The 16,940-nt window shown below is 38.3% G+C and overlaps 1 protein-coding gene across 1 annotated transcript in view; it reads left to right on the top strand.

Annotated features, from left to right (window-relative positions):
* ttc27 (tetratricopeptide repeat domain 27) overlaps positions 1–16,940 on the top strand; it is a 72,756-nt gene that overhangs the window by 32,326 nt on the left and 23,490 nt on the right. Inside the window, exons 8-11 of the mRNA XM_053436178.1 lie at positions 1,221–1,333; positions 5,590–5,656; positions 11,291–11,404; positions 14,177–14,272. Coding sequence (XP_053292153.1) covers positions 1,221–1,333; positions 5,590–5,656; positions 11,291–11,404; positions 14,177–14,272 — 390 coding nt within the window. The remainder of the gene's footprint in view (positions 1–1,220; positions 1,334–5,589; positions 5,657–11,290; positions 11,405–14,176; positions 14,273–16,940) is intronic.

Raw genomic sequence — 16,940 nt, 5'->3', positions numbered from 1 at the left:
AATGTGAAATGTTATTACAGCTTAGCTCATAGGTCAATAGGATTTATTTTTAGTACCTAATATTTTAGAACCCAATATTTCTTGCATGGCTTTTGCTGTCTGACCCTTTTGAAGAAGAAAAACAATAGACTTCCAGCAGCTTTCCTGCTTTGACCCCAAAATATTTAGATTCAAATTTAACTTATGCTCAAAACTCGGGTTCTGGACAGAATCAAGGATTCGGAGAACAAAAGGAAAGTTTGGGCAGAACTTGAACTCTAGAAGTGATGATACAGGGTCTTTTGGATCATGGGGCGTACCAAACTGAACAATAATTTAATACAGACTAGGGATGGGCATTCGATTAATTTGTCTTAATCGATCGTCGGGAGAATTAACGATCGATTTTCAATTAATCATTAATATTTTTATATTCAAATTCAATATTTATAGGCTATATTAAAATGTAGTGAAAATAGAAAAAACACAGCTATTACCTCATTGAGATCTTTATTACAAGATGAACAACTCTTGTGGTGGTTAGACGGGATCCGTTCACTGGTTACACTTGAAAATATGTGCTGCTGTACTCTTAAACCCCGATGAGAGAGCAGCTAGCCGGCGGAGAGAGCAGCAGCTAGCCGCTGAGAGCTAGCTCGATTTGACGGTTCTCTACCTCTCAGTCTGGTTGTTGTCACGTCCTCACTCCAGGAACCATTCACCCAGACCCGAGAAATGATTTGGACATGTGGTGGACCCAGATATTTACTAGTCAAGCTCTGACTAAAGTATTCTGTGTACTGTATTTTTTCTAGTAGTGCTTAACTTCCTGGGGATCAGAACCAGGAGAGTATGGACATGTATTGTCAAATGAATGGTTACCTATATTTGCTTTGGCCACGTACTTGTTAATGTATATTTTATTCATTTCTAAGTTATATTACTTGATCTTGCATCTTTGTAAAGCTAATGTTGACTGTAAATGTGAACAAATTCCAGCTTTTCAGTGAATATTAGATGAGATATTGTATGAGCCATCCGCTCAGTTAATCTTTTGTCTAGAAATGGCCCACTGAGCATGTGTGAGGGATTCGGTCTTAAAGCTGTATATCCCACTGTCGTAAATGTTCCTTTTAAAGGTAGTTACAACAAGCAATTTCTCAGGCTGTGTATTGTGCAGTGGTTTCCAGCTGCTGCATGTGTGTACACATCTGACTGTACATGTGATTCTATGCTCCCAGGACTCCCTTCTGGGTGACGACACCATGCTGGAAAGGATCAACCTAGCGGAGCCAGATGAGCACCAGATGCCTGACCTCAGTGCCGAAGAGCAGGCCGTCATCCTGGGCATCTGGTAAGTCCACTATACCTGAGAGCTCAGAACTGTTTCTGGAACTGTTCAATAAATGTTTGTTTTTTTATTCTTAAAACACAGTTTGGTAAGGCAATTCCCTCGCCCCCCCCCCATTCCGTGTACTGAAGTGTCCTTCGGAAAGATACTGAGCTCCAAATTGCCCCTGATGGCTATGCTGGCAGTGGATGATTGATGCATGATAAAGAAAGTGCTCCAAATAGATTCACTTTATGAATGTGTATTTGAGAATGCGGATGGCAAAATGCTCTGTAAAGTGCTTTTAAGGGTCACCAAGACTATAAAAAGCATTATATAAATACTGACCATGTAAAGCTGCTTTAAAGAAAAGTATATATCATACTAATCTACCAGTCACCTGGACTATAAAATGTTGGATGGTTTTACCGAAATCTGGGTTTATTAGTTTATCTAACACATGCCAAGAGAAATTTCCCCAAAAGCCTAAAGATTGAAAATATTTCACACCATCCTACGATTTGGATCAATCTGCCTTAGCATAAATACGTCCTATTTGTGACTCCTTTTCCCTTCTGAGCAGTCAAGTGAAGGTCACTGGAGCAGTGAGAGAGATTGATAGGTGATGATTGATGAGTACCAGGTCTGTCTACATGAATGGTAGATTGGCACACCTGCATGTTGCTCAAGGACCACATCAGAAATAAATATCATGTACCTCTTAAGTATTTCATAAAGCTAACAAACCAGAGCTATCCAGTTCACTGGATTCATTACCAGGTCCATGTCTTCCCCATCTGCATGCCAAAGTGGCCTTGGGCAAGATGCCCCTCTAATGGCCCCTCATAGCAACAAAAAAAAATAGCGGCACATAGATGCACTGTATGTATGTTTTTTTTTGAATGGCATGACTGTACTGTAAAGTGCTTTGAGTTTAATCAAGACTAGAAAAGCTCTATACAAATACAAACCATTGACCATTTACAAATGTAAATGTAATGTTAACGATATGGACAGGGTGTCAGTGTAATCAGTGACTCTTAGTGGTAGCTAAGGTTTAGTGTCTAAAAATGGTCTGACCACAGCTTAATGTATTTTATTGCCTCTCCAATGTCAGTGCTTCTTGCATTAATGACAACACATCCCATGATGTCATTATCTTTTATTCAAATTTAGCTTAGGGCTTAAAAAGTTAAAAAGAGTCCCACGCCTAGAACACATGTCAAACTCAAGGCCCGCGGGCCACATCTGGGGGTAAGTGAACAGGTCGGGATGAGGGGTGACACTTCTAGACCAATGGCTGGGGGGTTGTGTGGGATGGCAGGCTCTCATTGGCTGATGAGTGGGCGGGTCAAGGGTGAATGACAAATCCCACAATGCACTGCCCGTGTGTCAGCACGTCAATCGCAACCCGCGAACGCTATCCCTCTCCCCACAAAATGGCTAAACGAAAGGTGGAATTTGAAAACAGGAGTTTTCAAGACAGGTGGGAAGCACAATATATGTCCGCGGATGTGAAGGGCAAAGCTGTTTGTCTTCTGTGCGGAGATGGTGTGGCTGTAATGTAAGATTACAACATAAGACACCATGAAACGAAGCACCAAGACAGATACAAGCATCTAGACACGACACAAAGGCTACAGAAGGTAGAGGAGTTAAAAAGAAGTCGGGTGTCACAGCAGGCTATGTTCACTTAAGCCAAATCAGAAAGCAAGGTTGCTGTTAAGGCCTGTTTTATTTTGTATATTTCATAATTAATGTTGTTTTATCGGCAAACTCTATAGGCCTTGTTAGTTCCAGGTTCAATATGTGCACTAAGGTTCTTTCAATAAGATTTCAATAAACGTTGAACCCTTCTGGCCCTTGACTGCTCACGGAGCAGCAAACAATGCTTTGACGCATTTTCTGTTTTTAATGCAGTTTCATTTTTGCATTTTTGCATTTTTTTTTCTTTTGCTACTACAGGACATTTGATTTTTCTTTTAACTAAATTATTTTTGGCTGTTGTTTGCCTGTAGAATTTTTTTTCACTTGAACTTATTCTGGAAATACTGCAGATAGAGCCATAAGCAATAAATTAAACTGATTTTATTACTTTTATATTTATTTATGTATTATTTATTATTTCTATTTAATTAATGTTGTTTTATCGGCAATACTCTATATAGGCCTTGTAAGTTCCAGGTTCAATATTTGCACTAAGATTCTTTCAATAAGTTTTCAATAAACGTTGAACCCGTCTGGCCCTTGACTTGTAGCAATTTTTTAATTTCGGCCCACTGTGTATTTGAGACTGACACCACTGATCTAGAGGAACTAAATTTGAGATCTCTACGGTTCTTTATAACTCTGAGAATGTGACCTTGTGTGGATTGTCTTTTCTCACTCTGTGGATATGCTGAGCCCTTGGCTGCTCCTACTTTTACCCTTTAACTTAGATACTTTTTAAAGCTCACACTGTTGCTAATTCATATTTGACATCAAATTTTATCAATTTAGCTTTAAAGTTCACTCTTGACTTTACAAAAAGCAGGTTGACAAAACAGTCAACTAAAGGTCCACTTTCTAGATTATATGTACATTTTTTAAGAACTTTTAGGTGTTTTCATTTGTTTGTGTTAACTTGAAAGTCGATCTAAAAAGTAATTGGTAAAATGGTCAGTATTTATATAGAGCTTTTCTCCTCTTGTGGACCACTCAAAGCATTTTACAGTGCAGTTTTGCCATCCACCCATTCATATATACATTCATACAGGTCATCTATGGGCAGCCCTTTTTTTCTACGAGTGACAATTTGGGCTTCAGGACAGTTCGGCATGCAGATGGGGAAGACTGGGATCAAACCGCAGACCTTCTAGTCAGAGGACGACCACTTTACCCCTCAAACACAGCTGCACGTTGTTAAAATATTTCTGCTTTGGGATCGCTGCTCTAAGCAGTGAGTAGCCCATGCAGACATACATTGGAATGGAATGCATTACTTCCACTCCAACCACATAGTTTTATTGCAAAAATTCCACCTGACGCAGGAACCACAGACTGCTTCACAGCCCTAGGGAGAGGGCGCACAGCCTGGCCACTGCGCCACCAAGTCCAGGGCAGACACCCAGGAAGCCATGCTCAGCTCTACTTAGTGCACTTACAGTGATCATTTGGGGGTCTTTTCATACATTTTTGGACCATAACAATGTTATATTTTACTGTTTAGAGAGAGAAGGCGAGAGAGAGAAGGAGGTCATCACTAGCAATCTCCACTTTGGCGGACGCGGCTCGCAATTCTCTATGCATGAAAACCCTGTCAATAAATTTTTATCCTGGGCAGTAGGACTCCATCTGATTGGCCAAATATATTGACATGCTATAATGACATGCAGAGCGAGAATGCATGGCACATGGAACACCATTTATGGCAGTTCAAGCAGTCTTTTGCATTATTTACTGTATATTGACGATGACGGTACATTTTTGATATATTGTGCAGCCCTAATCAATACCATGTGAGATTACTGAAATCTCTGTTAGAAATGGGACCTTGAACTTAAGTTAACAAAGTATTTCTAAAAATGTTGTGAAAAGAACTTTTGACTGACTGAGCGGTACTTATGAAAGTTTATGTTTAGAACTTGAATTGAACAGTTTGTTTTGTTGGCTGGTAACCAGAAGCTGAAGTGTCTTTGAGTAAGACAATAAACCCCAAGTTGCTCCAAGGGTTCTTCTGTTATATTGACATTTATGATAATGACCAACTGGCTTTTCTACTCCTCCCTCATCTAATCCCTTTACAGGTCGCCAGAGTATTGCAGGGATTTAATTAGTTTCAATCATATACCCTCACCTAAGTTCCCAGCTTAGTTTCCTGTATTATACTAACCAGGTAGAATCTTTAACACTGTTTAAAAGACCAAGTAAAAGTAAAGTTATGTTTGTAACTATTATCTAATCTCCATGAAATCCAAATCCTTAATTCTGGAAAGAAGTCAGCCCCCATAAACCAAAGCTTATTGTATTTGATCTTAATTCTCAATATACAATTCTCAGATATTTGTCACGGCTCTCTATTCAACAAAGATTCACAAACAGATTATAAAGGAATATTGGATGGGTTGCAATGAAATTTAGCACAGTATGTACATATCAATAACATTTATACATTTATGTCTTCATTGATTAAAAATACACACATGAAGTGATTTGTGTTTCTCACTAATCTAAAGTAATGAGCAGCTATGTTTTCTTCAGGGGTCAGTTTTTCACAATGTATTTCCTGTGTGGTTTTACAGCACTGACTTCCAGAAGAATAACCCCGTCCACAGACTGACTGAAGAGCAACTTCTAGCCTTCACAAATGTGAGTCTTTGTCCGATGCCCAGGTTGTGTTTGATTGCATTGAATCTGTGATAAAACCAACAGATTTCCATGCATTTCCAGTTTAGTTTTTCTGTATTTAACCCAGTAGTCATATGCCCTGCTTTCCCATTGGTCTGTCAACTTAGGTTTGGGTTTAGGTGTTTCCAAACTTTTTCCATGTCAAGAAAATGTTTATACTCATGCCTGATCGATGCCTCACCATAGTTTTATCATGCAGGTCTACAGAGAGCTCCTTCAATGTCATGGCTTGGTTTTTTATCTGACATGTAGTGTAAACTGAAAACCAAACTTTTCTAAACTATGTCTACTGCATTCAGATTGCCACAGGGGGTTGCCAAAAAGATGTAAATGCACCTCAAGGATAATCAAAGCAAACTGGATGTAACTGACGACAATTTGCCACAGTAAAAGGGCTAAGTAATTTATAAACAAAATGTTGGGCGTTAGTCAGAAATTATTTCATACACCCAAATATTTAGACTATTTTAAATATTAGCATGAAATTTCAAAAACATGTCCCACTCATAGTGAATTGTAATGCCTTGGGTTAGTTTGTCCTCATATTCTTAATAGGATAAGGATTATAATTGAATTATTAATCATACATGACAAGAAAATTAAGCTGAGGTAACAAAATAATTAATGGGCCTGTTTTTTTTTAAGGCTCTCAAAAGGCTAAATTTAGATTAGCAGTGCGTCTGCAGTGAGAACCATTGCAGAGTTGACGTGTACATGTAATTGTTGCTTCTCAGATATCAGCACAAACAAGGAAATTCAATTTAACATTTTGGTTTCGTAGGATGTTGTCAGATTGCATTTGTATTTGCAGTTTATGTCCACCATTGATTCAGAAATTTGAAAGAGCAGTTTTTCTCAGTTCTCTAGTATTTATAAAATGTTTTGATGGTTGACAAATAATGGTTGAAGTTTGCGACAAATATTTAAGCTGCAGGATGAATCATTTCATTTTATATCATGAGCAGTTAAAAGATTTCACTTATATTGGGAAATATTTCATGATCTATTAGGTGACTTAGCACATATAGTAGTTTGGTGCAGGTATTCGTTGTGCCGCGTTGGAAGCATCGATCTCAAACTGTTCAACTGTTGATCTCATCCTGCTTGCTATTATTTTTGTTAGAATAATTTGTGCTTCCCCAAGTAAAGGAAAAAAATTCAGCTGTTAACAGTCACAACTCCATAACTTCATGTGGTTGTCGATTCAGACATCTGGAGTCAGGATGCGTGTATTCAGATGTTGGCAAGAATATTGCATTTACTATAAAAAGAACTGGGTAACTGAACATAAAACACTTGATGCACAGAAACCATTACTGAAACTGCTAATATCCTGGAGACGGGGCTTGATGACTTGACCTCTCCTCTCCCCACCATTCAGACTGTCTGTTTTTATTCCATGCCGCTCTTCTTCTGTGAGAGGCCCAAGAACAGTCAGGATATCACAACAGGGTTTGATCAGAGACACGTGATCCTGGCTGGGGACTGAACCAGATTTCAGCTTGGGATGGGGAACTTTTGTGTTGTTAAGACTTGGCATTTCTTGTCTGGTTGAGAAATGAAGCATCACATTTTATATTTGTGCATCATCTTATCTTTGCATATTTCTCATCATTGGTTGATTTCGTGTTATGACCCCATTGAGACTTCTACCAAGACTTTTATTTTCCATAATTTTAGAAAAACTGTGATCTCCTTAGGCACCTCGCAGTCGTTATGACAGACCTGCATCAGAGATTTAACATTTTTGGATTTAAATTCAATTAGTTTCCCGCCATTAATATAACATATTGACGTCACTCTCTGAGAAGACTTTAAGTTGCTGTTTGAGCTAAGTCTATGCTATTTGGAACAGATTTGTGGAAATATCTATTTCAAAGGATAATCCATCCATCTAGCCTGCCTGACTCCTCTCTTTGACACAACCTGGTCAATTAAACAGGAGTAAGATGGGTGTGGGTAAGGCTGAAAACTATAATTTATAGTCACGTTACAGGCTCTACTGTCACTCCCACAGTGACTACTGTTAGTATGTTTAAACCATACATGGCATTAACAATGAAGAGGGACTTTAATTTATACTTTTGATAATAAATATAATGCATTTAAATAATACATTTATATACACCTATATTGTTTGTTAATATTAAAGAAAATTGGAAAGTCATTTGAAAACAACTTAATTATCCATCTTGCAATTCCCAAGATGCTCACACAAACAAAGTATAATGATGAGTATAATTACTGAAGTGCCAAACCCTCCAAAATGGTACTCAGAAAAAATGATATTTATTTTGTATTTGGATCAACATTCATTACAGTAGTGTATCAATTAGGCAACAGCCTGCAAAAGACGTAGAGTAGAAAAAAGGAATGAATGGGCTCCCTCCAGAGAGGCTTTGGTGCCAGCTCAAAAAGCAAAACTTGGTGGTTCCTCTATCAGGCAAGCCTCTTAAACTTGTTTGGGGGTGACCCAACTAAGTCATACCAGCAGGGCTGACCTTCCTCTGGATAAATCAAACTGACACTCACATTGATAATACATGGGCATTGGGGATGGAGATTTATTTTAAATGGAGGGGGAGATCTTGGCTAAAAAAAAATCTGCAGGAGTGTAGACGAGGCCTTAATCTAATATCTGTGTCCTCGATTTTGATCTGAAAATCCAACATATATGTGTAATTCTTCATGTTTCACTTGTCTAAAAAATTCGGGTTTATGGTCATCATGGATCCTTCCAGGTGTGAGCCCAGTTTGACCAATGAGCTAGCTGTTGTTTTGTTTCATACAGCTACAGATAGCTGCTGGTTCTGTGAGCAGGCATCTTCCCAGCCTACATGTAGATCCAGGAATCTGCAGGCTGGTTAGATGGTTGTCACATATCTTGCAGTCTTCATCAATACTCCAACTGCATCGCCTTCCTGGTGGACCATCTGGAGGTAGTGCTGATGTATTACCCAATCTTTGGGTTAGGCAGAAGTTGTTGATTTGACTTTCAAAACACTGTCGATATTATTCTTGAAGATGTGTTAAAAATATGAATCGGGTTTCTTTGCTTCCTAACCCGAATGCCATAAAGCAACTTATTTAGGACTGTGCGATACAACGAAAATGTCACACCTGGAACGAGGTGTTTCCATTACAGTTAATAATGATATTAATAATAAACCATCTTCTAGCTTCTTTTTCATATGTTGTGTTGTGGGAAAAGGCTTCTTCGTGTTTGAGTCTCTGAACTGTAACTTTGGTGATTCTTCTTTGTACTTTGTGCTATTTGACATGATAATTGCATCAGTTGTAAGAGGTTACTGATGTTTTCAGTCTGTTATGACCAGTCTTTGTCCGTCTTTGCAAAGTACAGTTTTCTGGATCCTCTTTATGCGTCTCCACACCAATGGCCCGTGGCATTATATTTTTGGGTTGTCCAGCAATCCGTCCATTCTTGTGAGCACAATATCTCACAAACAAGTGTGATTTTTAGCAGAGTTTAATAAACAATATTGTACAGCCCCAATCTTTGTATGTTTTATGATGCTAATGACATCCCTAGATCGACATCATTCCGTGATGCTTCCACCTCACACAGTTTGCCATGTCTCTTCTGTCACATCTTAATGTGTTTACACAGCTCAGAGAACACTGTGCTGCCTGTCCCAGAGGTTTCAGTCTGGATGCCGCTCACGTCTGCTCAGTTTTGATCACCATACCCAACACCTCAAAACAAATTATTCCTCACCCTGTCAAGTCTGCCACCGAACAAACTGTGTCTCCTCTAAACTGAGTCACAATGTGGTTTAGAGACGTGCTCAGAATATAGAACGCTTTCTCGTCTCTTCAATTACTCTCAAATGAGTGTTTGCAGACAATGAAGATGTTGGTCTTATTCTGCTGACTTCTCTACGTGCTTCTCGCTATGATCTTCATGACAAAGACTAAATGTCACTGAAAGGATTTTTGTAATGCTGGCAGCAAAGCTCTGAAGATGGCAGTTTGTATTTTGTTGTTCCATCTCTTTTGATGCAGACTTGAATTTCTCAACAACTATGAGAGATTTGTTCAGAGAAGTTCTTTAGAAAAAAATGATGGTCACCAGTGCATGAATCCGTCTGAGTTTGGTGATCCCCTGATGCTATACCTAACTTCAACATGAGTTTGACATTAGTTTAGAATCCAATATTTGCTAACCTGAGGAGATATTCAACAACTTAATGGGATGGTTCACCCAGAAAATTAAACTCACTCATTATCTACTCACCCCCGACATTCATATTCTCGACACAAGGTCATATACTCCAAGTTTTAAGCCTAAATGTCCCCCAGAAGTGGCTAAGCTAGTGGATGTTAGCAGTCCCTGAATGCACATCATCAAATGATATCGGAGAAATTTGGCCTAAAAACTTTGTGTAAATGAGGTTGTTTCGAGTCAAAAATGAATGACAGGGCTTCTGGACACCTGGATGAAACCACACAAGCAGTATGAAGGCATTTTATGGTTGTCATGTTGATTTATTACGTCTGAAGAAGTGGCCACCAGTTACTACTTTGGGTTTTTATTCCATCTAAACAGAGACAAGAAATGGGATTAAGCAACACTGTTTGTTACCTGGAAATTCAGGATTAAAATGTCCTCTTCTGAAGCAGTAGGGACAACTACCAGAATGCTCATGAGACTCTTGGGTAGTTGTGTAGAATTTGTTGCTTGGTAGCTGAGCCCCTCTGTTCTACAGCTCGCTGGGGTGAACTTTTTGTGTTCAATGATAATGCCTGAGGCTGTCTGAGGACAATCAGTCTGAATGCATTCAGAAAATATTGGACATTCATAATTTATCATCGCATGCGCATCCAGAGCCATTGTGATCGAGCTTAAATGAGGAATCATGTAATGGGAAAGAGTGGTAACAGCTCTCTTGTGATACTTTTTAATTTTCATTTGGGATTACAGAGTGACACAGAGTCGATGATCTAATCATGGTTTATTTAACTCAAGTGTATTTGGAACCTGGCCTCTTTTTTTATCTTTCCAATATCAGATACAACCACTTCTTCTCTTGTTCTCTGCTCAATGCAAGCTCAATGCTTCCTCCTTGTTTATATAGTACAATAAAAAGAGTGAATTGCTACAGAATCAAAAGGGCATGATGATTGTCAAGTTGCTGCCATCATGAATCTTCCTGCAAGTGTTTCACATGAAGACTTCTACCAGCTCCAAGTGCATGCACCTTTTTTTTCCTTTCAGACTTTTTACTGTGAAAATGTCTTTCTTTCACTTAACAGCAATAAAAAAAGAAGGAATTATTTCATGTTGTTGTTTAAACAAGTCTCTGGGAGTAAGCATGATACTGAATTTATTACAACAGTTTTTTCATCATGTCTTTTTAATTTATACATTAATGGTGACCATCATATAAGGCAGGACAATCATACCATAGCATTGGTAATGACAGAACTGCCTCAATTATTTTTAAATCACCCATGGCTTTTAATTAATTGTAATTGGACAAATTGTAGTTCCAGTTTATAGTTTTCATCCTGAATGATTTGATGCTACATAAGCGATGATCTGACTTTGCCTCCCACCCCCATGCCCTTCTGCAGTGTATCCTGTCCCAGCCCAAGTTCTGGGCGGTAGAAGTCACAGCGCTTTGCCTCAGGACCAAACTGGAAAAAGCACGGTCTCGTTGTGTTGAGAGAGCCATGATGCAAACTCAGGTAAGGACACGTGTTAATGGGTTGGGGGCATGCTGTATTTATAGATTCATTAAGAGCACAAGCCTTCACAGAACTATAAACCTTTTTCACATACCTTTTTTTTTTACACAATCTGCCTTTTCTACTTATGTATCAAATTTCCACAAAAAACTCAGTTTCTGGAAAACGTTATTATTACTACTTAGGGAAAACTAAAGGTGAAAACACTGCAGACAGTGCTTTGGTTTATAAGCACCTACCGTCCAGAGAAATAATTTGTCAACGCTCTTGGAGAATTGCATTTTGGCTCTGCGTTTAGTATGGCAGCAATTACAGTTGAGTGTTGCAGTTTTAGAGTCACAAATACAAGATGGCAATGAGATCTGAGGTGTCAACTTTAAGTTGTAATACAATGCTTAATGTAATTTCATGTCTAATACAGGAAGGAGATCATCCTCAGGCACCAGGGGATCATTTGGGGCTGCTCTCATGAAACAGATTAAAAACATAATTGTTCCGACTCAGTTTACAGGTCACCATATTTACCGCGATGTAACTTTTCCTCTATAGAAATTTAAGACACGTTGAAATACTGCGATAGGACTCAACATGAACAGCCATTGATAATGATCATAGTGCTGCACCAAACCAATCATTTGGCTTGGAAAGAGTTACGCCCACATCAAGTTAGGTTGACGCGTGTTGACACTACGTTCATAGTTTCAGCGGGTTTCCACCACTGAATAATTATAACCAGCGCTTCTTCAGGACAGATGCTCATTAAAGGTCTGGTCTCTGTCACTCTGTTTCCTACTCATTCCTCCTCTGACCTTCGCTCACTTTACACTTTAACACTAAACACCATAACTGATCACAAGTTATTAGGACACGTATAGGACTGATGTTGACTTTGTGTGTGTTTGATTCACTCGAGAGTTTGTGAAACAAACGTGTAAACCGGCTACACAACACGAGCAGTAACGTGACGCAGTCAGGTCATGATCCAACATCATTGATTAATAACTTAATACATGTGGTTATCAGTTTGTGTGTGAAAAGGGACAGAGACGAACAGACACATGCAAACACACTCACAAAGACACAGACACACACACAGGCCTGCAGACAGAAGTTCCTCCTGAAGATTATGAAGCAGTCAGTGTTTTAACTTCATTGTTGCAGAAGAAGCGAAAAATTAAAGTTCAGAGTACTGATAGCTGTGCATCAAATGCCTTGACTTATCTTATATACTCAGGCCATTGTATCTGTGTGAGTGTTTAAGCCCAGACTTCACAGAACAAGACTACTCGTGAGTGCAGCAGAGCTCGACTCCACTCACAGTTCCAGTGAGTTATTGAGTAACCTTGTTTTTTTTCAAAACAACCCTGGGCACAAACAAAACCATTAATTCAGCACAGCTCTGATTGTTATTTTGGATGTTGATCAATAGCATCCTTGAAAGACGGAGTACAGACGGCATTTTAAAATTACTGTAAGAAAATTGAAGAAGTTAGGAGACTCAGACATCTGGCTGAAGACTGAAAGAAATAAAACATTTTTTTTTTTTTTTTCTCCAAATATTTTCGAGCTTGATGCCGAGTTCTGGAGAGTTAAGTTGTAAGCAGTAAATGTCATTTTCTTCATTATACTTTATGTAGTTGGAGAGATTTCTTCGAAATGGTCCATGTTTATTAAAAAAATCAGCCCCACTCATCATTAATTTCTCTTTACCAACAGCATAGAACTATTTCAGTGCAAAACATAATCAATAATAAACACTGCACGTACTCTGATAGGCATTCATATTTGGTAACTATTTTCAGCATTACAGATTTTTCAATTTGAGCCCACAATTTACAACTACTAAGTGTTTGTTATTAAGCTGCAGTCTACATCTGTAATCTACATTTGAAATGGCTTGAGCTTCAAATATAGTTTTTCCATTACTACTTTCTTATTTTTTCCTGCTAATGTCTTGGAAAGACAGATATAGTCTAACTAAAGACTTTTAAAATGATTTACAGGACTCTACACTTACATTAGTTTTAACTTTAACTAGGGATACGACTTTTAAAGAAAGAGGCTATAATGAATTTCTGCTTTTCTTAAAAAAAATTTATTTTCCTACGATGCAAACTGACTTAACTAAGACATTACAATACAATAATTATAAATTATGTGTTTAGGTTTACGTTAGGTTAAGTGTTCAAAACTCTTTTGGGAGGCATTTTATTCACTGTCTGTAGCTGGAGTCTGCAAATAAGATGAGGGAGAACAGAATGTATACTGAAAGAAACATTAATGTATGCTCAGTATAAATTGTAACATAGATGACAGCTACCAAAATGTTTTGTAGTAAATGCTTTGACGTATGAACCTTTTTAAAATATTTTTCAATACTCTCTGAAAATGTCTTTTCTGTAATGTATTGATTTTGAATATAAATGTAATCCACAATCAGTGGGAAATACTGTTTTGAAAATGATTTGGTTAAAATATTTTATAGGAGTTTCACCATTGTGTTGCATGGTTTTTTTACACTGACTACTGGCTTACCTGCACCCTTTGACTGAGGAATTATGTTTGTCTTATGCTTATACCATATAAACAAAGTAGTTAATCCCAGTGTCTCCTGTTTCATTTAGTGATGGAGCCCTTTACGTCACACAGTATTAAAGAATATGCTGTTAAACAAAATCTCAATATAGTGAAATACAGTGATAGTCTGAAGAACACAGTAGATCTTGTGATGGATACAGCTGTAGACGTTCATCTGCTCTTTTCCTTCTCCAGGCTTTGGTCGACCACTTTGAAGACAAGAGCTGTCCCGTGACCGAGCGCCTCAAAATCTTCTACTGCTGCCAAGCCCCACCCAGATGGACTGTCCAGGTATAAAACCATTTATCTTCACACATTCAATTCCATTTTAATAAACCAAATGGAGGCAAACACGATGAAGAGAACTGGATTCACTTCACTCTGGATATATAGTCATCAGATATGGTGGAATACATTTTTCAAGATGGGGTGCAGCACTCGCACCACATCATTCACAGTCTATTGGGTAATTCCTAATAGAATTTTAGATAGTGACAAATAGTACATCTTCAGAATTTTTCTTCACATTTCTCCTGCAGCACTTTGTTAAGTCACAGCAAGCACATTAACATCGCTGTAAAGATCTTTAAGGTTTTCACTCTTTGTATAGAATGTATAGAATAAATCAGAGTGGTAATAGTGTTTCATTCTCTGCCACTATATATCTGCACTTTTAGTGGAACTGCTCCTCACTTTGGAACCTCAGTGGCTTTCTCATAATTCTCCAGTTGAGTTGTTTTCCACTGACTTGCTTGATGGTCTGAAAAAAGGGACACATAATATTTTTCAATTTATATACACACGTCAGGACAGTGATTAATCACACTTTCAAATTAATAAAAAAAACAAGTGGAGCTTTTCTCACTGTTTCACAGCCTGTCAAGCTTTCCAGTATAGCGCACCATAATTTACAGTGATAACAATGACAGATTTACCACAGGCACGACATGGTCATATCTAAAACAACGTTTCTTGATTCCTGTAGAGATTGAAGAAAGCATAAAAGAAAACAGGTGTCAGATGAAAATTCCGCATCCTCCTCAGTGAGTGAGCTGTGTGCATGACATCTTGCATGAAGTGCTTGATTAAGGCCTATGCACAGTTTTTCGATGATATCTATTGTAGTTTGCAGGACTTTGAAGCCGAACACTAAACCTTTGGATTGTGCCTCTTAAGTATATCAAGTATAGTGTGGAGTTTGGGGTGTGTTTCAGAAAAAAATCCTTTTGTAGAAATTATTATCTTGTTCAGGTTTTACAGGTGGTGAGATTTTTTGTGCCCAAAACTTTGTGGTATTTAATGAAAAAAAAATGTTTCCACTAAACATCAGATACTTCAGGGGTTTTTTAAGATGTTATTCTGCAAACGCCTGACACTGAGGTTTGTGGTGAAGATGCAGGACAGATTTTTTGTCCTGATGACTGCTATTTCAAAGTCTTATTATTGCAGTTGTGACTGCACAGTAGAGCAGGGCTCCCCCACTCTAGTCTCCTAAATATTCCTGAAAATATTTGGCTGTCAAACAGATAACAGATTTTGCTTTCCAGTAAAACTATGCAAGTGCTTCCTTTAATCCTGTTAATTCTTTGGCATTTGTAATTTTGCATTTCGGTAGTCTCATTCTGAGCTGCTTTCAGTAAAAAAAATTTCACCTCAGAATTTAGTGTAATACTAACCATTGTTTTTAGGGCAGAAGATTACAACCCTGGATCAACGTGGGGAAAATAAGATGTGATATATTGTGACACAATAGCTGAACCACGAAGCATAAAATCTATAACAAAGCCCAGGATCTTGTGTAGAATAAAATGGAAAGAGCAGTAGTAGAACAGGCAGTAATAAAAAGATTTAGATGTGTCCAAGAGATTGAAGGAGGGGGAGTACTGGAAAGCTGTGGAGGAGACCTCACCCAGGCAGCATGTAATAACTGATAACCGCAATAAAGCTAGAATTGAAGAGTACCCATTGCTGCCTGGGGACTTGAAAGTGGGTTGATGTGGAGGATTGCAGCAGCACCGTGATACATTTCCCTCCTCACAGGAGAACCATTCCCAGCATTAACAAAGCACTGAAGGCATTTTATGGCTGGAGTGTGTTTCTCTCTCTCTCTCTCTGTGTGTGTGTGTACTGTCTTTGTGAGGACTATTTTCATCCTACAACCTACAGAGTGAGGACATTTTGGGAAAGTGAGGACATTTTGGCTGGTCCTCACTTTCTGACACACTTTTAATAACCTCTTTCGGGGTTAAGACTTGGTTAGGGTTAGAATTAGGTGTGGGTTAGGGTTAGGCATTTAGTTGTGACAGTTAAGGTTAGGGTAAGGGACTGGGGAATGCATTTTGCCAATGGGTGTCCTCACTAAGATAGATGTATAGACGTGTGTGTGTTTATTCTCACACCTTTTTGGAGTGAGGGCTTTTTTAGACTTTTTTTTTTTACATACTGTTGATTTTGCACATTTCAGTCCAATAACTAAACTCAATTTTCCTTAACTGCTGACCATTTTCTAAACCATGTCGTAAATTTACGATAAATTTCCAACCCTGAGGCATCCTTTGCTTTTCATTCATTTCACAGTAATCTAAAAACCACGGTCAGACTGAAGAGAGTTGACCATTACCATTTAGCCGTTCTAGTGACATGGCTCCAGGGACAACAATCGTTAATTGGTCCGGGTGAAATATCCCAACAAACATTGGCTGGATTGCTATAAAATGTCTACAGACATCCCATGACACCCAGAGGACAAACCCAATGAATCTAGTGACATCCTCATGACTGTTATTCTATTGCATCAGCAGGTTAGTATTTTTCTTACTTAGGTCAAAATAAAAAGCAACATTTATTTCAGTGGAGATGCCTTAATGCCTTTAGTAAAGATTTTCACGGTACCTCTACAATGTATCCAAATGACCTTGGTTTTTGACTTTTCATTATGAGCCTCTGTGGTCTCTTTCAT

Source organism: Pleuronectes platessa, chromosome 12 (assembly GCF_947347685.1).
Source record: "Pleuronectes platessa chromosome 12, fPlePla1.1, whole genome shotgun sequence".
In the NCBI taxonomy this organism is placed as follows: domain Eukaryota; kingdom Metazoa; phylum Chordata; class Actinopteri; order Pleuronectiformes; family Pleuronectidae; genus Pleuronectes; species Pleuronectes platessa.
The sequence above is the reverse complement of the archived record's forward strand: the minus strand, read 5'-3'. Positions and strand labels throughout refer to the sequence as shown.